Here is a 20,865-nt window from a genome sequence, read left to right as displayed (position 1 = left end):
AGCAGGAGCCATGGGGAACCAAAAATAGCATGAAATTACCTGGCCTACCTAGGGAGCTTCAGTAGCACCAAGCTCAATAACACTGAGCTATGATTTAAACACTCAGCATCTCAGAAGGAATTTCCTGCATGTTTGTCTGGTTGGGGCCACAAAAACACAGTTCTAACAGTTTCTGCCTCCTTTGTTAGCCTGATTGATTGGTACTCTAATCTCGTGTAAGCCCACACATCCCTTGTACGCTCCTGCTTGGTGAAGCCTTTCTTTATCTAAATTGACATCCTACTTCATTCAGGCTGCTATAACAAAATACCATAGACTGGGTAGCTTATAAACAACAGAAATTTATTTCCCATAATTGTGGAAGCTGGGAAGTCCAAGATCAAGGAACCAGTAGACTCAGTGCCTGGTGAGGGCCCTCTTCATAGACTGTTGTCTTCTAATTGTAACCTCACATGGCAGAAGGGATGAGAGAACTCTTTGGGGTCTCTTTTATGAATGCTGTTCCCATTTAATTCCTGACAGCCTCATTCTCATGACCATCATCCCCCAAGGCCTTACCTCCAAATACCATCACAGTAGAGATTATGTTTCAACATGTGAATTTTATGGGGATACATTCAGCCTATAGCAATTTGTAAGAAGAAAAATTCTTCATGGTCTTCTTGTCAGACTGAGGTCACTAAGGAACTTGCCAGTTCCAGCGAAGTTGTCCTCTAGGAAGTCTTTTCTCTAGTAAAGCCTGATGGTTATATTTCAGAGGCCAAGCCTAAAGTTTCTGTCATATTTGCCATACCTGTGTTAAAGACTTCTAGAATGTCAGAATCACCAAGGCTCTTAGAGGACTCCCCCTACAACCCTGACAATTCTTGTGTGTATACACATGCACATATGCACATACACACATACTCTCACACACTTACTCTCAAACACCTTGCAATGATGGTGGAAGACAGACAGGCAGAGAGAGGCTTATTTCCTACCAAGGCCACACAGCAAGTCAGTGACAAAGCTGGAACTTGAATCTAGTCTCCTGATTCCTTGTGTGGTGTTGTTTTCAGTGATGTGCCACATATTCCTTCAACCTTCTGCCTCTCACAGCCCAATTGCTGTTTTTTGTGATATGGCAGTGACTTCCTTTTTGTATGTAGTAAAGAGTTTATATTTAAATAAGACAGTGAGACTACCTTGGGGAGGTCATCCAAATCCCAGTCAGGTGGTGGGTGAGTGCTGGGGAGTCTCCCCAAGAAAGCAATGAGACATGGATACTCCATGGCTTGATGATTGTTAGGATTGATGGCCCAATTTCACAGGTTCCCTGGTATAGGTTCTTTGTGCATTCCACGTGTCCAAGAAGTTGTCTAGGCAAGGAGAGACATTCTACCAGATTGCCGAGGACTGCTGTGAACGGACCATGCAAATCAAGAAAAAGATGCCATATTTTGCTGTCTCTGCCACCCCCTTGTCTCCCAGATGTTTGAACAAACAGAGTGGCTGTCAAAAGCATCCGCATGATAATTTCAGCTTCATTTGTCAAATGAAAAAGAGGAGTCATAGGGGAAGCCTTCAGAGCTTAATCTCCCTTGAAGAGGAATTTGGAGGGTAGCATGCAGGCAATTAGTATCTGCTCAATAGATCAGAGTGTCTGGCTAGAGAGCAGGAAGCCTTGCATTATATTAAGGCCTGATCCTTTCTTTTAGCTTATTCCGTGAACATTCTTGGTCTCTTTGCCCAACTCTGGTTATTATCCCTGCCCTCTACCATTCTATAGGGACTAGAGTTCCTGAAGTAACTCTCCTTTTACCCCACCCCCCAGGGCTCCTGAAAATCAAATGGATGAGTAAAAGTGTCAGTCATCTCTCTACTAATCAATACATTAGAGCAGTATGCGGGAGTAGCAGGGAGAATAATCTGTTCCCAGGGACTGCAGTTTCTGGGAAATTTCTATTTCTAATTTCTGTGATGCTGAGGTTTCATTGAGCTGTCACTTTGCCACCTTGCACACTCATTTAATCCACTTGAAAACAAGGGAAAGGTAACATATCCTGGATAGCTTCTTTTTAATCTTTTTTTTTTTTTTCTGGAGATTTGTAGCAGGAACTTAACATTGTAGCTCATGTTTGGGAGCGTGATTATGTGTGGTTGTGATTTGCTCTTTGTGGCACCCCTCTCCTCCCAACCTGGTTGTGTAATACCCAAGGACCGGTTCCAGTTTACTGTTTGATGATTGAATCCAAAGAAGTTGGAGGAAACAAGAAAACCCAACATGATGAAGGCAGCAAAAACATCTACTTAAAAGCTAAAGTGGCTTGATGAGGCATACTCCTGGGACAAGAAGGTCAAATGTAGGGCTGGATGGATTTGTTACTCCTCTGCCTTCCTGTCAGTAGGCAGCATTGAAAATAAACTAGTTAAAAAGTATGGCATTCCCCTTGTCTTTTCCCTGGATCTGCTCAGATTACAGCCCCACATCAATTGGCCTATAATTAGAATGGGGTGAAATCAGGCAGAATGGGGTGAATTAGAATTAGAATGGGGTGAGGCCTCTTCTCTCCGGCTCTGACCCCAAGGAAGGAAGGTAGATAAGCTGGCAAGAAAGCTTTGGGTAGTTTTTGGTGGCCACTGTTCATTCCACACCTATTGATTTAGTTGTCAAACAGTATTTATTGAGTACTTAAATATCAAGTACCCTGTGTCAGACCTTATTCTAGGTTCTGCAAAGACATCAGTGAACATGACAAAGTTTCCACTCTCATTGATTTATATTCCAGTAGGGAAAAGAGGCAACAAACAAACATATATCATCAGGTAGATGGGCCTCTGAAGAAAAATAAAGTAGGATAACAGGTTAGGGAGTAATGAGGATACTACCTGAGGAAGTAACAGTTAAGAACAGACCTAAAGGAGAGGAAGGAGCAAACCATGTGGTTTTCTTGGGGCACAGAATTCCAGACAGAGGGGAAAACAAACACGAAGACCCTGAAATATGGGAGTGTGTGCTAAAGGAACAACACGGAAGCCAGTGTGCCCAGAGTAGAGTAAGTGAGTGAGAGAGTGGGAGCAAATGAAGTTAGAGAGGTGACTGGAGGTCAGATCCTGTCTTCATAAGACTGACTGTTAGTTTGAGTGAGATGGGGGCCATTGGAGGATTTTTGAGCAAATACTTGAAATTATGAGACTTATGTTTTGAGCATTTCCCCTCACATGCCAGGCCCTATGCTGGGCAATGAGGATATTGAGATCAATGAGATGTGGCCTTGAACATCTAGTGGGGACAAACATATTCCAGCAGAGGGAACAGTGTGAGCAAAATCCTGGAGGAAGTGAACAGGTCTGAAGGACCACGGTTGGGGATTTTGGGAAGGAGTTGTACTTTTGGGGGCAAGACAGAGAGATGTGTTATATAAGTGGAGCAGAGGAAGCAAGGGTGAGATCTCTAAACAATGAGAGGGCTGTCTCCTTTCCATGAACTCATTTGATGCTCTCAAACAGCCATGTGAAGTGGGTCAAACAGGAACTGTTTTAATATTCCCACTCTACAAATAAGGAAACAGATGGTGAGAGTTTAAGCTAGTTTCCAACTCGAGAGTGAGTTGGTAGCAGCATTGGACTCAGAGCCCAGGTCTTTTGAGATTCTCACCTTAGAAATCTTCCATGGCCTGAATGGTATTGCCTAGGTTTTCTTCTAGGGTTTTTATGGTTTTAGGTCTAACATGTACGTCTTTAATCCATCTTGAATTTATTTTTGTATAAGGTGTAAGGAAGGGATCCAGTTTCAGCTTTCTACATATGGCTAGCCAGTTTTCCCAGCACCATTTATTAAACAGGGAATCCTTTCCCCATTGCTTGTTTTTGTCAGGTTTGTCAAAGATCAGATAGTTGTAGCTATGTGGCATTATTTCTGAGGGCTCTGTTCTGTTCCATTGATCTATGTCTCTGTTGTGGTACCAGTACCATGCTGTTTTGGTTACTGTAGCCTTGTAGTATAGTTTGAAGTCAGGTAGCATGATGCCTCCAGCTTTATTCTTTTGGCTTAGGATAATGGCGACCATTAAAAAGTCAGGAAACAACAGGTGCTGGAGAGGATGTGGAGAAATAGGAACACTTTTACACTGTTGGTGGGACTGTAAACTAGTTCAACCGTTGTGGAAGTCAGTGTGGCGATTCCTCAAGGATCTAGAACTAGAAATACCATTTGACCCAGCCATCCCATTACTGGGTATATACCCAAAGGACTATAAATCATGCTGCTATAAAGACACATGCACATGTATGTTTATTGCGGCACTATTCACAATAGCAAATACTTGGAACCAAGCCAAATGTCCAACAACGATAGACTGGATTAAGAAAATGTGGCACATATACACCATGCAATACTATGCAGCCATAAAAAAGAATGAGTTCATGTCCTTTGTAGGGACATGGATGAAACTGGAAACCATCATTCTCAGTAAACTATCGCAAGGACAAAAAACCAAACACCCCATGTTCTCACTCATAGGTGGGAATTGAACAATGAGAACACATGGACACAGGAAGGGGAACATCACACTCCGGGGACTGTTGTGGGGTGGGGCGGGGGAGGGACAGCATTAGGAGATATACCTAATGCTAAATGACAAGTTAATGGGTGCAGCACACCAACATGGCACATGTATACATATGTAACAAACCTGCACATTGTGCACATGTACCCTAAAACTTAAAGTATAATTAAAAAATAAAATTAATTTATTAATTAATTAAAAAAAAGAAATCTTCCATGGCATCTGGTTGTTCCCCTGGGTTGGCGACAGTGGGAGGAGATTGGGTGGGAGCCACCATTCTAATGTGGTTTGGTGGATAAGAGCATAGGCTTTGGAGGGCTTCTGACCTAGGTTCTGCCCCTTTGGACAAATTACTTCCAATTTCTTTGACCTTGGTTTTGGGGTAATAACAAAACATTGCTTACTGGGTTGCTGTATTACTAGGAGACAGGATAGGTATGGAAACTGGGGCACACAGTAATAGTCAAGAAAATAAGTATCACTTATGTTGAGCTTATAGTGTGATGTGTACCTTCTAGGCACTTTATATGTTTTAATTTAAATAATCCTCACAACACCCAAATGAAGTTGGTACTGTTATTATCCCCATGTTAATGATGAGGCAACTGAGTTATAGAGAGACTACGTGTGTTGCTCAAGGTTAGTCAGCTTGGTGAGCATAGAGGAGTATTATTTTAATTTTTTTTCTACTTGGTGGAGTTACATGTTGCAAGTAATTAAAATATAATTGATGCTGGGCACCGTGGCTAACATCTGTAATTCCAGCACTTTGGGAGGCTGAGGTGGGTGAATCACTTGAGGTCAGGAGTTTGCTATGGCCAACATAGCAAAACATCATCTCTACTAAAAATATAAAAATTAGCTGGGCATGTTATCACACGCATGCCTGTAATGCCAGCTACTTGGGAGGCTGAGACACAAGTATTGCTTGAAGCCAGGAGGCAGAGTTTGCAGTGAGCCGAGATCATGCCACTGTACTCCAGCCTGGGCAACAGAGGGAGACTCTGTCTCAAAAAAAAAAAAAAGTTAGAATTGAGATGCCCCTGGCTGTGGAGTGGATGGACCAGATAATACTGGGTAGCCCTCCTGGTCGTATCATCCACATTTAGTAAATTGTATATTTAAAAGTCATTCTGACCATCTTATGGCATTGGCTCTCTTTTATGGCTTTATTGGACTTCATACATATTCAAAGTGGACTGTAGCACATCTTCCTAGCCTGCATCAGGGTGGGAACCTCTCTCAGCTTCCCATCCCTCCAGCAGGAAATCGCTGTACTGCTCCCTAACTCTGGTGGCTTTCTTTCCCAGTATCAGGCCTCCAGAGGTTCTGTGCTAGTATGTCAGCCCCTCTAGAAGGAGTGTTTACCTAGTTCCTGGATAATATTGAGGCTAAGTCTGGAGCCTAGAGTTGAAGCAGTATTTCTAAGCTTTTTTCGGCGGGGGGTGGGGGTTCTATTATTAGAAAATAATTCTACTGAGTTCCCCCTTTCCTTCCCATCCTTTAGACTGGGGAAAAAAATGCTATGCTCGAATACACCATTTCTAGATGCCCCACTCTCTGGCCTACTACCCTGCCTGATTTGTGTTTGCCTCTGATTATTTCTGGGAGGTATAAAGGTCTCCATCTCTAACCTTGCCTTGAAGCTTTTGGGTGTAAGGCTGAGATCTTAGCATCAGGGTATCAGCACTGAGACCATGAAGATCATCCTCATACTACATCTGGGAAAACTGACATCTAGAGAGAGAGGAAGGAATGGGTTCTCCAGTGCCTTTTTGGCCTAAAGACAGTACAATGTAGTACAAGGAGTGAGCATACTCTATGGAGCCCCAGAGGTTGGAGTTGGGTCATGGACCTGTAGCTAACTAGTTGGGCAACTTTGGCTTATCACTTGATCTTTTTGTACCTCTAACTGTAAAATGGGAGCAAGAATATCTACTTCCCAGGGCTATCACGAGGCTCAGATAAGATAGATTGAAAATATCTGGCACACTGTCTGACCCATATAGGTGCTCAGGAAATATTAATTCTTCTATGTCTTGGTACACTACTCTTTGTCCCTATCTTCACATAGGCCCTGGAACACTCACCCTTGTGCCCACAACTTCGGTGTTGGTTTGCCTTGTGTTTCATGAATTTTGAGCATACGTGCATTCATCTCCTCCATGAAGACATAAGCTCCTTGAGGACAGGGGCCAGGTCTACCTTGACATCTGACACACACCCGCAACATACTTCTGACCTATCAGAGTTGCCATAAAGAAGGGGTAGGACTTGGAAACTCTATAGAATTGAATTAGCTAGGACTTAGGTGTCTTGGTACCTATTTGTGTCAGACTCTTTGTAGCAAGGAGGAGTAGTAGTTCTTTTCTGGATAACAGACCAAGGAATCATGTGGCAGTTAAGTTTCTTATTCAATCAGTAGATTTTAGTGAACTGAGAGGAGAAGGAAAAAAATTATAAGAGGGGAGTGGGTTCTTTTTCTCTCCGCCTGTTATCATCTTCCTTCTTGTCCTCCCCCGTTTCCTTCTACTCATGTGGGAAGCAGTGAGATTAAGGCCTGTTCTTCAAGTATTAGAAAGAGACTGAGGGACCAGAGCAGGGATTGAGAGACTGGGACAGAAAAAGAGACTTATAGAGAAGAGAGATGGAGAAATGTATTTATATGTATATAAATATATATGTATATATGTATTTATATGTATATAAATATATATATATGTCTGTGTGTGTGTGTGTGTATATATACATATATAAATAAAACATCTCTCTCTCTCTCTTTCTCCACACACATATATATGTGTGTATGTAGAGAGAGAGAGAGAGAGAGAGGCAGACACAGAGAGAGAGAGACAGACAGACAGAGAACTTATAGGACCAGAGGGTAACTGGCGTAGAAAAGCTGTAGGAGTCCCGGGTGGCGGGGCACATTTGGCCTTGGGGTGAATAAGAAAATGGGTCTTCCTAGCTCACAGAGCTGTAAAGCTTTTTGAGGAGTCCCAGGAGTCCCTCTCTCCCTCTGTCTCTACCAGGGCCTTTCTGGCCTCTTCCTGTCCCAGTCTATGCCCAGCCTTGGGTGCCTCCAGGCAGGTGATGGTGCCATCCTTCTGCCTGGCTGCCTCTCATCATCACATGTCCTTCCCAGGGCGAGGACATCCTAGACAGGAGCTCGGAGCTGATCTACACTGGGGAGATGGCCTGGATCTACCAGCCCTACGGCCGCAACCAGCAGCGGGTCTTCTTCCTGTTTGACCACCAGATGGTCCTCTGCAAGAAGGTAACCCTGCCCCCTTCTTCCCTGAGGGAGATGGGTACCTAACAGGGTACCGGACCCTCCTATTCATCATCCCCAGGCTCCCAACAAAGTGGGCAAATACTGATGGGGGGAAAACAGACAGGAGATTGGCAGCAATTCTGTATCAGGAGCACTAATGTGGCATGAATGTCACAGGCAGGGTTGGCTTGTGGGCAGTGAAAAACTCTGAAGTCGGTACATTTTGTCTTGGTATTTTTTTTTACCCTTTGCCCTAATGACCCTGGGGTGCTCCTTCTCACTTTCTTCTACCCAGAGCTGCTGGTCTGCACCATTTGTAAAAAGTATTGAAATATGTCTATCTTAGTTGGTAAATAGTAGTTTCCCTGAGCACTTTCCCTCATTTCCACTCTAATGGCTGTGGCCATGTGGCCCCTCCCTGCCCTGGGAACCAACAAGGAGCCTCCTACTTTTGCCCTGACAGGTAGGTACCTTTGTGATATAGGAATTTTTTCCATGCCTCTACCTATTTCCTATACAAGGTGCACTGGTTCCCCACAACCCCCAACCGTGCTCTTCTCCACTCTTCCTTCTTTGTAATCCATTTGAGGAGAGGTCTTACTCTTGTCACTGACTCCTGGATAACTGTGTGAATGTTGGTTTCTAGGACTCTTCTCCTTGGTGAGGCTGGGAAGGGTAGCATATGTTCTAAGCGTCACTTCTCCTTATGGGATACTCTTCCCCCTACTTCCTCACTCATAGTAGAGAGTTCAGATCAGTTTTGGATCCAGGGGCTAACTGGGAAGAATTGGGGACCAGGGAAAGTAAAAATGGAAGAAGAAACCAGAATGCTTAGAGTTCCTTTACAAATTCACCATCCTACCCTTGGCTCTTTTGCCATCATCCAGTCCCTTTGTCCTCTCCTTCACCCAGTAGTGAATGCCTCTGAAGAGGAGTGCTGAGTCACAAAACACCAGAGTAAATAGTGTTATATTCTTCTGGGCTGGAACATGAACCACACAGTTGTTTTAAGCCCCCTGTCCTCTGTGTGTGTATGTGTGTGGCATATCTTGTATTGAATCTTTATCCATTTGCTTTGACAGTGGATTGAGGGGAAAAACACTGAGCTTAGGTTCAGACTGCCTCAGTGTTTGGTGATAAACTCTGAATGTCCACTCTGGAACCAATAGCCAGTCAGTTAATGGGGATAATAACTTACCTCAGTATGGAGTTGACCCTCAAACAGAGAACTTTTATGAATCTGAAACTCAGCCAAACACTAATGCTTCTTTCTAGCTCCCCCAACTCTTCTCAGGACTTTCATAAAATCAGGAGGTAGGATTTTTGAGGGTTAATTTAGGCGGCCATGGAAATTCTCAGCATATCAGCCATGTCACCAACACCAATGCGCCTGTTCTTCCCACTAAGGTGTTTACACTCAGAACAAGTAGCCATAGAGACAGCAAACAAATAGGAACCTGGCTTATTTTATAGTTCTGCACCCCCTAGGCCCTGTTAATTTTTTGGCATCTGTTAGCCAAGGCTGGGATTACTTTAACTAAAATGTAAAACTAGGCTCTAGAAAGCAGTGGCTATAAGAGATAGACCAGGATCCAGAACATGAAACAGTGAGTCAGAAGCCAGGAATAAAGGGGAAGAAACAAGATAAACAATGGGTTTAACTTAGAACTCAATGGGCAGTGGAAGACCAAGATGGAGTAATGAGCCAAGTCTAAGCCAGATAGTGGGAGCCAATGATTAGGAAGAAACTAGAAGTCAATTCAGGGCTGGGGATTCAAACCAGCCAAGCTGGCAGGGTGGGGGAAGCATATAACAGGGATGGTGAAAACAAGAGAAACCTCGAAGCAGTCATAGCTTCCCACAGAATGGAGCTTTCTTGTTTTTACAAGAACCATAGGCTTTCTTCCCAAGACACAGCCAGCCTAGAGTCTGGGGTATAAAGGCTACTAACTCCATATACCTGAGTGTTCTTGACACTGGCTTCCCAGAACACGAGCAGTTATAGCCTAATTGTTCAAAGGCCATTAAAACTACCTGATGTTTGTTTTGAAGATTTCCATTTGTTATCTACAATAAGACTTTCCATTCAGCAAGTAGGGATAAACTTTTGAAAAATGATCATGGGGCCAAAAGAAGGTATGCAAAGAGACAAGGTATTTTGTCTGCTGGGTTGTTTAGGGACCTTTTGCCATTACTACAAAAGACTCTCTTCTTGAGATAGAGCTGGGAGGAATGGACTAGGTTCTCTGGAGGTGAAAATTCCTTTGACAAAGAGAATCCATGGAGGAAAGGAAGGGAATGTCTGGACTGGGCCAACATGAGTGAGGCTGTCACCTTACTCACCTCAGGCACACAATTTAAATGGATATCCGAAAGTTCAGTAATCCTTTTTACCAGGAAGAAAGGAGGTGAGGATGCTAAATAATGAAATATGGCCACATTAAGCTTTCTGATGATCTCATATTTAAAAAGGAGGAAACAAAGACCCCTAGCAAATGGCTAAATAATATATAATATTTTACATATGATATAATATTTAACAAGGGTGACAAAATAGTTTCATGAATCCTAGAATGAGTCAAAATTAGTTTTTAAAAATGCTTAATTTTAATTACTTTTAAAGCTATGTTCAAATGAAGAAAAAAGAAGTGATAGTCTGACAACCCCCTGTTTGAGGCAGATGGTTTACCGATAACAGGGGAATATAAATTCCTTCTCTATCAAGGAAAAGAAGGTATAAACTTGTTTCAAAGGGAATTGAAGCCCAAAGGATCTGAGGTTGTAAGAGAGTACTTTACTGCTCTGAATTCTTTCATGCTGTAGATATTGAGCCCCTCTTCTGTGCCAACCAGCTCTACTTTCATAGGGATTCTAGTCTAACAGAACTTAAGTATGATGTTATTTAAAAATATATATATCCCAGGGCACTGAAATAATTCTAAGATATCCCAAGTGGAATTGCTGTAAGTCATCTTGACAGAATTATGGGTTCCAGGAGATCTGTGTAAAGACTATAGATAGGAAAATGTACCAGTTTTCAAAGCAGAAAATAATATGTTCTAGAAAGTAGAAATCAACAATAAGATATTAATGAACTAGCATTTATTGAGTGCTTCTATGATTCTGCTCTAAGAACTTTACACTTATTAACTCAATTTAATCCTCACAAGAAACCTATGAGGTAGGTACTAATATTATTTCCATGTTAAGGATATGTAAAGTGAGACCTAGATAAGTTATATAATTTTCCCAAGGTGAAATAGCTAATGAGTGATAGAGCCAGGAATTAAACTCAGATAAGCTGGCTCCAGATTCCACATTGGTAATATTTATGTCATTATTACCATTGAGCTTGTCAAAATTCTGTACTTGATTATTAAACAGCCTGTGAACATTTAGAAAGAGATACAGTGGCCATCTTTGGCTTTCTGAGAACAAGTCATATCCCATAAAACTCAGTTTCTATTTTGTCAGTAACTTAATTAGTTGATAGGAGGATTGCACAGGACAGAGGGTATCCTCCTGCATTTCAGATTTTCCCATGGTTTCCTTGCAGACAGAAGTCATATGGAGTGACAGATAAAACATAAAGTTTGTAATCAGACAATTCTGGGCTCAAATCTTGATTTCAACACTCGCTGACTATATGATTTCAAGCAAGTGACTTTTTGCTTTTTGTACCTCCATTATATCAATTGTGAATGGTGATGATAACTATTCTACAGGATTGTCATGAAGATTAAATGGAATCAATGCATATAAAATGCCTGATAGAGTGCCTGGTACTCATTAATCTCATCTTACCCAACCTCCAACAAAGAAATAGCCTTATAAAGTAGTGAGGTCCCCATCACTAGATGTACCCAAATATGGGCTAGATTATTATGTGCCAAAGATAGTATAGTAAACATTGAAACACTGATATCTCTCCATGAGCATGTGGCCTCACCACTAAGTTCTCATCCAACTGTTAAGATTCCCTTAATTCCCAGTCAATTATGCAACAATGTGCCTGTTTTGTACATTGGGAATTGGGATTAACTAATCCACTCAGAACAGCTTAAACAATTTATGCAGCTTGTAGCTTGTTTCAGAGAGAGAGAGAGAGAGAAAAGGAGAGCAAGAGAGCAAGTGGGTGTGTGTGAAGGTACCTTTAAAATGGCAATTATAGTATGTGGGAAAGTCACCAGTGGCTTCTAATTATGTGACCCCTTCTTTAATTTTTGCTGTCACCACTCTTTTAACTTTTCTTCCAAAAAATCCAGATAAGACTGTGTTCTCTTTCTTCGTATTATCTATACTGTCAGTCTCTGCTCCTCTATGTTTCATTGCATTTTTATTTTAGTTTTTGATGTGTTTTATTATTTTCTTCCTGATACAATTATTTGGGAAATTATTTTGATGCTTCAAGGGGATTTATTTCTCTCTGACTATTTACTGTGGAAAGGAGCAGATCCCCTTTTCCTGCACTCTCTGTCCTATTGTGCCTGTCTGGCCATGTTCTGTTGTCCCTTGTAGCATAACTGTTCTTTATTCCTGTTGCTTTCACCATATTCAAGGGGATCAGAACTAAACAGCATGTAATGATGTTGGGCAGAAGACTTCTGTTCAGGGAAGTTTCTGCATTTGGACAATTTCTTCTTGCACTGAAGGGTCAGACTTGGAGGATGAGCTATTTGGGACAGCTTATAAATCCAATAATAGCAACAGAGATGGGGCTGGAGCAGAAAGAAGAAGGGGATTTGAAACCAAAACTCCTGGGTACTTAACTTTACTCTCTTACTAACTTTTCTAACCATTGGTCGGTTCTTTAACTTTGTCCTTATTTTCCTCAATGTCAAATCAGGCTGATGATAGAAGTCATCTCAAGAGGCTTTGGGAGAGAACCACCTGAGGTAGTGGGGAGCAGTGGAGTATAGGGTTAAGAGCATGGGTGCTAGGGCCAGACTAGAGGGCAATCTCCTTTCTCCCATGAGCTATATGACCTTGGGCAAACTTTCTGTGCTTATAATTATTCCCTTGTTTGCAAAATGAGAATGACAATGTATCTACAAGGAAGGGAGGTTGTGAGGGTTAAATGAGACAATGCAGATGTAGTGCCTGGCACATAGTAAGTACTTAGTGAATGTTAGCTATTAATACTATTACTATATATGCAGTGTTACTAATAATTCATTCAGTACTTTTTTATTTGGAGGCAATATAGCACATTGTAAACAAAAGCAGAGATTTTAGAGCTGGACAGCCTGAACCCAAAGCCAAGCTCTGCCATTTGGTAGCTTTTATTCCTGGAAAAATTTCTGTTTTTAATTCCAGTTTTTATTTTAGCTTTAGGGGGTGCATATTCAAATTTGTTATGTAGGTAAATTGCATGTTGCCGGGTTTTGGTACACAAATGATTTCATCACGCAGGTGATGAACATAGTACCGATAGGTGGTTTTTTATTCCCACCCTCCTCCCACCTTCCACCCTCAAGTAAACCCCAGTGTCTGTTGTTTCCTTCTTTGTGTCCCTGTGTACTCAATATTTAGCTCCCTCTTGTAAGTGAGAACATGCGGTATTTGGTTTTCTGTTCCTGTGTTAATTTGCTTAGGATAATGGCCTCCAGTTCCATCCATGTTGTTGCAAAAGGCATGATTTCATTTATTTTGATGGCTTTGTGGTATTTTATGGTGTATATGTACCACATTTTCCTTATCCAGTCTGTCATTGATCATCATCTAGGCTGACTCCGTGTATTTGCTATTGTGAAAAGTGCTGCAGTGAACATATGCATGCATGTGTCCTTGTGGTAGAACGATTTATATTCCTTTGGGTACATATCCAATAATGGGATTGCTGGGCCAAAAGGTAGTTCTTTTTAAGTTATTTAAGAAATATCTAAACTGCTTTCTATCACGGCTGTACTAATTTACATTCCCACCAGCAGTATATAAGCATTCTATTCCTGAGAAAGCTTCTTAGCTGCTCTATGTCTATAGTTCCTCATCAGATGGGGTTATAACAGTACCTACATTGGAGGATTATTCAAGTTAATAAATGCAGAGCATTTAGGACAGTACCTGGTACATAATATATGCTATTTAAGGGGTCACTGTTGCTATTATTGTTGTTGTTATTATTTTGTTGTAATTATTAAGCATGCATTCTAGGATGCTGGAATATAGTAGTGAGTGAAATAAATCCAGTCCAAGCCCCATGTACCTTCCCTAGGATCTGGAGAGAAAAGGCTAGAGAAGAGTAGCTAGGGTCCCCTCTATAAAGGGGCAGGGAGGACCTTATTTACAAACAAGTGACACAGGCTACAATCCTGAACAGTTACATTCCCCAGATTGCAGCATCTGTCATTTGTAGAGAATATCCTGCAATGTCTTACTAAGGAGGAACTAGCTCCCTTAATGTCTCCCAATTCAGACGAGCACAAGGAAAAAGGAGGAAGGCTGGCATTTTATTGGAAATGATAAACTTCATTAGGCAGGAAAGTTGTGATGATCCAAATAGCATCTGTTTTCAGCACCTGCTCACCATGTCCCTGTGAAGGCACTCAAACTACCATTAACAAGTGGCATATGGGCAGCCTGGTTCCAACAGGACCACAGGCAACCAGGGTTCAAGAGGACTTTTGTCCCCTTGCCACGTGCAGAGGACGACCAGAGGAAACTCTGGGGCTTTGTCAGCTGCTCTTCTCTGGACAACCCCTAAGTGAAGCAAGACCAAAGAAGATGGAGTGCTGGGCACAGCCTTAATGGGCAGGCAAACTAAAAGCTGTGAGCAGCATGGTGGCTAAGTGTCAAGTGTGTGGTATGTCAGGGCCTTCACAATTGGTGTTAGAATTTGGAGAAGGGGAGCCATATCAGCTTGAGCAGTCAGGGAAAGTTTCTTTGAGGAAGAAGAATGTGTAAGTTTGACCTCGATGGCTAAGATTGGAATAGGAAGCATAGTTGGGCCAGAGAGCAGCTATTAGTGTGACCCCAAATATATATCTGTTATATATTGTTTGGTGACAAATACCATTTGGCAAATACCACCCTGTCCTGAAAGGATGTATAGAATTTCCAGGGACAGTGGGGCAGCTATGTAAATTGAAAAAATATTCAGAGTTCCCCTTGCTTTGACTTATTTTTACTCACAATATTTAAATTATTTGGAAAGTTTAAATGAGCTAAAGGAGGTGGTGAGATGTTTTTTCTTTTAAGTTTATCAAAAGAGGGTTTTAAGGACTATGAAACGCTGGCCCAGGAGCAAGAAAGCTCAGGGCTGTATTTGGTGGACAAGTCTGGCCTCATGTCCTGGAAATGACATGTTTATATTAGAGCTTTATAGCTATTTTACAGAGTAAGGATAACTGTCTTCATTTCTTAGTTGAGGAAATTGGGGCTCAGAGAGGTTAACTGGCTTGTCCATAACCATACAGCTGGTAGGTTAAGCAGCAAGGCATCAAACTCAGGGCTTCAGACTCTACATCATGCTCTTTCTTTAGTTCCATGCTGCTTACTGCTTATAGTCTTAGCTACTCTTTCTGATTGGAGTTCCTGAACTAGTAGGTCATTCTTAATTATTCCTATCACATCTCTACATTTGGCTTATGACTAATCTAGTGCCTGAAAACTCACATTTAGCCCTCTGGGGGACCAGGGAGAACAAGCAAAGGGATAATTTTAGTAACACATCTCTCTAGCCCTGTTTCCCCACCACAGAAGCAGAAATTCTCTCTAGCTTCTTGTCATCCTTACATATCTAAAGAAACAATAGGAGATTCAGTTGATGCTTTTAATGTAGCTCCAAGATCATGCATATTCTTTCTATTTTTGGGAACTAGCAAAGGTGTTGAAAGCTCTCAATGACTATGACACACCAACTCAGAATGGGGGCAGAGTGGAAGGAGGCTGCGGACTGAAGTTAGCAACAAGGAAGTTGAGGCTGCCTGTTTTAGGCAATGTGGTCCCGTGAGAATGTGTGGTTCAGATCTGGCTTTCCAGGTTTGTATGTATTGTATTATGTATGGTAAGGCACAATTCAAACCTTTCTGAGATCGAGATAAATTACATTCATACATTCTGCCTAGCTTATCCTGCTTTTGTACTTAGATTAGCCTGATAGGGCCCACTTTTTATACATGTGTCTCAAAAAGTGTTCCTGAGAATTGTGGAACTCAGTGTATGGGAATCACTCTATTATTTTGGCCAGGATTGAGCTTGTGCACACTGAACATGGTAAAAGGAACCCAGGTTCTGAAATAGGCTTGGGGCAACATTGGCCCTCTCTGTATAGCTGAACTCTTCCTCTCCTGTGAACTTGATCCTGGGGACAACCAATAGATCAGAATCGATCTATATTCTTTTCTTATTTATATGAACAATCATTTTTGGAGGAGAAAAAGTAACATGATTATTTTTTCAAAAGCAATTCAACGACATCTGTATTTTCCAGCCTGGGCCTTTGAGGTTGACAGAGCTGTGCTGGTCAACCTTGCTATGCTGGGAATCCTGCAAGGTAGCCTTTCCCAACCCAACTGAAAATCTCAGCGTACTGCACAGTGTGAAGAGTTAGGATTGGGAATGTGAGTGTCCAAAAGAAGATCCGTCATAGGGAGCACACAGCTGAGAAGTGAGTCAAGTTAGGCAATTCCGTAGAATGGAGATGGTTTAATTGAACTGTAAAATGCTAATAAAAATTAATGAACATTTCTGACTCTGTCCAGCTGACTGAAAGAGCAGATAAAGCAAAGAGGAGGGAGAGTTGGCCCGAAGACATCTGTCAGGACAGGGCTCACAGGGGCCTTCCTCAACCTAACTCAGCCATACCACATCTCCCAGCAGTGGATGTGTTCTCAGAAGAGGCTGAGGGCAGCGCCAAGAGGAGAAGGGGCTGAAAGGCCACTCCAAGATATTTATAAGATCTGACATTCCATAGGCCTATATGTCATTTCATCCATCCCTCTATTTTCTTTTTTAACTTATGAAATATTTGACATTCAAAAAGATATAAAAATAATATAATGAGTACCCACGTGCTCACTATCCGCCTTAAGAAATAATTCATTACAAATAGTTTTCCTTCCCACCCTCTCTTCTGCTTCTTTTTCTTCCCCTTCCTCTCTTGCCCCTCCCCATTTTCTGCTCTGTACTGTCTGGAACGTGGCATATATCATTGTCACATATTTCTTTATAATTTTCTACATACGTATGTATCTTTAAACATTACGTGGCATTTTTTTGTATGTTTTTCAAAGTAACAGATACAGATGAGGTAAAACTATATAGAAAGGAAACCATGGAAATTATGAACATAAGATTTAGGATGGAGGATGCCTTGGAGTTGTTGGGATTGGTGGCAGATTCACCAGTACTTTATATTATTAAAATAAGTAAGTAAATGAATAAATAGAGAAATAAAAATGCCATGCATGGACCAATTATGAGTGTCTCATGGACTAGGGTTAGGATTAATCCAATTTTGTGTCTATGAGAGCAAAACAACAATCACAAATAGGCAACATACTGTTTGTATCCATCTACAACTTCTGTTTTTCTCCATAAGATAAGATTTGTGACATTCATCTGTGTTGGTATGTGAACTTCTTTATTTACTTTTACCTCCATTTCTCTTGCCAGACTGGGCCTTTTCTAAAAATCCCCAGAGTGCTAAGTGTTAGACCCTCCCTAGGTAATCCTTTGCCAGCAGTCTGTGGCCTCCTAGCTATTCTTACCACTCAGTCCCCATCTGATGTTCAGGTCTCACTGGCCTGCACAGATATTTGAACACACTCCAGGCAACCAGCCAGCTCATTTCATACCTCTAGTGGGCTTGCTGATGTTTTAGAAAAGGAGAAGCCCTTGCTAGCCGTGTGTATGTGGCTTACTGTTTCCTACCTCCCATCAGCAGACTTGCACACACGTCCAAGGATTGATTCTGGTGTCTGAAATGATCTTTTGAGGTGAGACAGAGGCTTTTTCTTTGGTCATCTAGTTAACCAACCGGTCAGTGTCAGACTACTAATATAACCTGGCCAAATTTAGAACAAACCAACCCCCATTGGTACTTCAAAACGGTGACACTGTTAGCATTCTGCTGTGCCCGTGTGCCAACTCTTCTAGTACTCGCCCTGCACATACCTTCAAGAAACCTCTTCCTTCCCATCTAGGACCTAATCCGGAGAGACATCCTGTACTACAAAGGCCGCATTGACATGGATAAATATGAGGTAGTTGACATTGAGGATGGCAGAGATGATGACTTTAATGTCAGCATGAAGAATGCCTTCAAGCTTCACAACAAGGAGACTGAGGAGATACATCTGTTCTTTGCCAAGAAGCTGGAGGAAAAAATACGCTGGCTCAGGGCTTTCAGAGAAGAGAGGAAAATGGTACAGGAAGACGAAAAAATTGGTAAGTGACCTGAGAGTAGAAAGAATATGGCTATGAAGAACATAGGAGGTTTGAATTGGTTTTCATTTTCCTGGAGTCAGAGGGAAGATTTCTGTTGCAAACTGACTTAAGCTACTTTGGTGGTTCCTTATTATTAGGTTCTTTTTGGTAAGTACCAATAGCTTCCATTAGTCAGTGGTAGATTTGAACTATAGGTTGTCCTCCCCTACTAGCTAAGAATATCACACTGAAAGCCAGCCTCAGGCTTGATTCTCCCAAACATACATTTATTAGCAAATAAACAAAAATCAGTTATACAACCTGTTCTGTAATCTTCATAAATCCTCAACTCTCTGTCATTAGGTATATAGTTTGTACTCCTGATTAGGATACTTCAGATGTTAACTAAATCCCCCTAGACTGTAGATTCAAATAATATGCACATACACATCACACTTTCTGTGTGGAAGTATTTAAAGTAAATTATAGAAAATATAACAGGACCTAAAACCATGACCATTTTCATGATTTCGAATCACACTGGAGCATACTTTTTTGCCTTACAATAAGTTGTTTCTCTTTTCCAGTGGGGATATAGATAGTAGAGATATTTCTCATGCTGCTTCCCAACTGTGGGATTTAGATGCCATTGGTTATAGCTTTGTGACTTATAAAGTACTGTCTGGTCTCTTGCTCATGGTCCTGCCTTTCTGTCCTAAAAAATACCAAGCAACCAGACTTGTTAATTCCCTGAGAAGACATACAGTTTCTGTCTTTGCCCTATTGCTTATGGGAGTGAAATTGTACTTTAGAAAGCCTGTATGCTCAAGTTTGTGGAAATTGTCTCTAGAAAAATGGGCCTACTCATTGAATCCTGGTGCAAAAGGGTTCTTCTATCCTTCCATGTGGGTGATTGAAATTATCCAGAGGTAAGAAAGGATGGTCAGAAAGACAAATCTAACTCCGGTCTTCTCCTCAGAACTTGGGTAGAGTGCACATTAATAACTCACTTTGAGTCTCATTGGAATCAGATTGCTTTCAGTATGTGGACACTGCATTGGGACATGATGTGGAGTGGCATGTAAATGTTGCTGGCTACTTCTCTCAATGGCAAGCAGCAGCAGCCACTGACCTTGCCTAGGGTGTTAGAGTTATTAAAGGAATGGTCTTAGTGTTCAGACCCTGAATCAATTAAAAGGCCCCTGCCATTCCCATTGGCTCTAACACAATGTCTCCCACACAATGCCCTAATAAACCTGTGACTTTATCTGCTTCTAATAGAAAAGCTTCTAGAAATTACTTTCTGAACAGGCATATGTTCATCTTTAAAAATATTGAGGTTTTTTTTTGGTTTGATAATAACAGTAAATCACTTCCATCGTAGGAAATTTGGGGGAAAAGCAACAGAAAAGTACAAGAAAAAAGAAAAAATCACACATGAACATAGTAATAACTTTCATAAATACTTTGATATATATTTCCAGCCTTTTTTATGTGTCTAATTAGAAAAACCAAGGTGACTGAATCTTTTTTTCTTTCTCTCCCCATACCTGCCTCTCTATGGTGGATAGATCATTTTCACTCATCATTATATCATTAGCATTTCTATCAGATCATTTCATATTTTTAATCATTATTTTATGAGGGTCAAATAGTTTTATCATAGCTTTTTTAAATTTTTACTTTTTAATTATAAAATTAATGCATGACCATTATAACCATTTAAACAAATATGGAAATATATAAAGAAAATTTAGCATTCTTTCCCCTTCTCTGTCACTTCCATACTGAATGAAATAACCAGTGTTAACAGTTCAGTATGCCTCTTTCCATACTTATCTCATGCCCATATAAACATATACAAACATAATACTTCTATATTTACAAAAGTTATATTATATATATTACCTTGTAGGTTGCTTTTTTAAACTTAGTTTATCATAAGTAACTCCCCAGATAAATAATATAGAATCTAACTATAACCCCTTGTATCAGTTAGGGTTCAACCAAAGAGGCATAACCTGTAGGAGATATATCATACCACTGCTGAAAATTGTATTACAAGGAATTGGCTTATGTGATGGTGAATGTTGACTAAGTGGCTCAGAATTCCATAGAGCAGGCAGTCAGATGGATACATATGTAACAAACCTGCACATTGTGCACATGTACCCTAAAACCTAAAGTATAATAATAAAAAAAAAAGAAAAAAAAAAGAAATGGAGGATCACAGGCAGGCTCAAACCCATGGACATAGGCCAAAGCTGTCATCTACAGGCAGTCAGGAAGAGAAGCTCATGAGAAGGATGAAATGGCACAGACATGGGCTAAAGCTGTGGTGCACAGGTAGAATTTCTACGCTTTCTGTGTGAGACCTAAACTCTACTTTTAAGGTCTTGCAACAGATTCAGTCCGGTCCATCCAGATTATCTAGGATATTGTCCCTTATATAAAGTCAACTGATTAGGGCCTGTATTAGCCCATTTTCACAGTGCTATAAATAACTACCTGAGACTGGGTAATTTATGAAGAAAAGAGGTTTAATTGACTCACAGTTCTGCAGGCTTAACAGGAAGCATCGCTGGGAGGCCTCAGGAAACTTAGAATCATAGCAGAAGGCAAAGGGGAAGCAAGCATCTTCTTCACATAGTGGCAGGAGAGAGAGTGAGAGAGCGA

General features: G+C 41.1%; 1 protein-coding gene across 17 annotated transcripts in view; it reads left to right on the top strand.

The window, feature by feature from the left end:
• Positions 1-20,865, top strand: part of ARHGEF9 (Cdc42 guanine nucleotide exchange factor 9) — a 152,574-nt gene that overhangs the window by 113,585 nt on the left and 18,124 nt on the right. For 12 of the 17 annotated variants that reach the window (XM_055267074.2, XM_055267073.2, XM_063635292.1 and 9 more), the window contains 2 exons: positions 7,693-7,824; positions 17,967-18,210. In XM_055267074.2, coding sequence (XP_055123049.1) covers positions 7,693-7,824; positions 17,967-18,210 — 376 coding nt within the window. The remainder of the gene's footprint in view (positions 1-7,692; positions 7,825-17,966; positions 18,211-20,865) is intronic. The other 5 variants (XM_055267081.1, XM_063635289.1, XM_055267084.2 and 2 more) reach the window with 1 other exon arrangement.

The sequence above is a fragment of the Symphalangus syndactylus genome, chromosome X (assembly GCF_028878055.3).
Source record: "Symphalangus syndactylus isolate Jambi chromosome X, NHGRI_mSymSyn1-v2.1_pri, whole genome shotgun sequence".
Taxonomy (NCBI): domain Eukaryota; kingdom Metazoa; phylum Chordata; class Mammalia; order Primates; family Hylobatidae; genus Symphalangus; species Symphalangus syndactylus.
The sequence above is the reverse complement of the archived record's forward strand: the minus strand, read 5'-3'. Positions and strand labels throughout refer to the sequence as shown.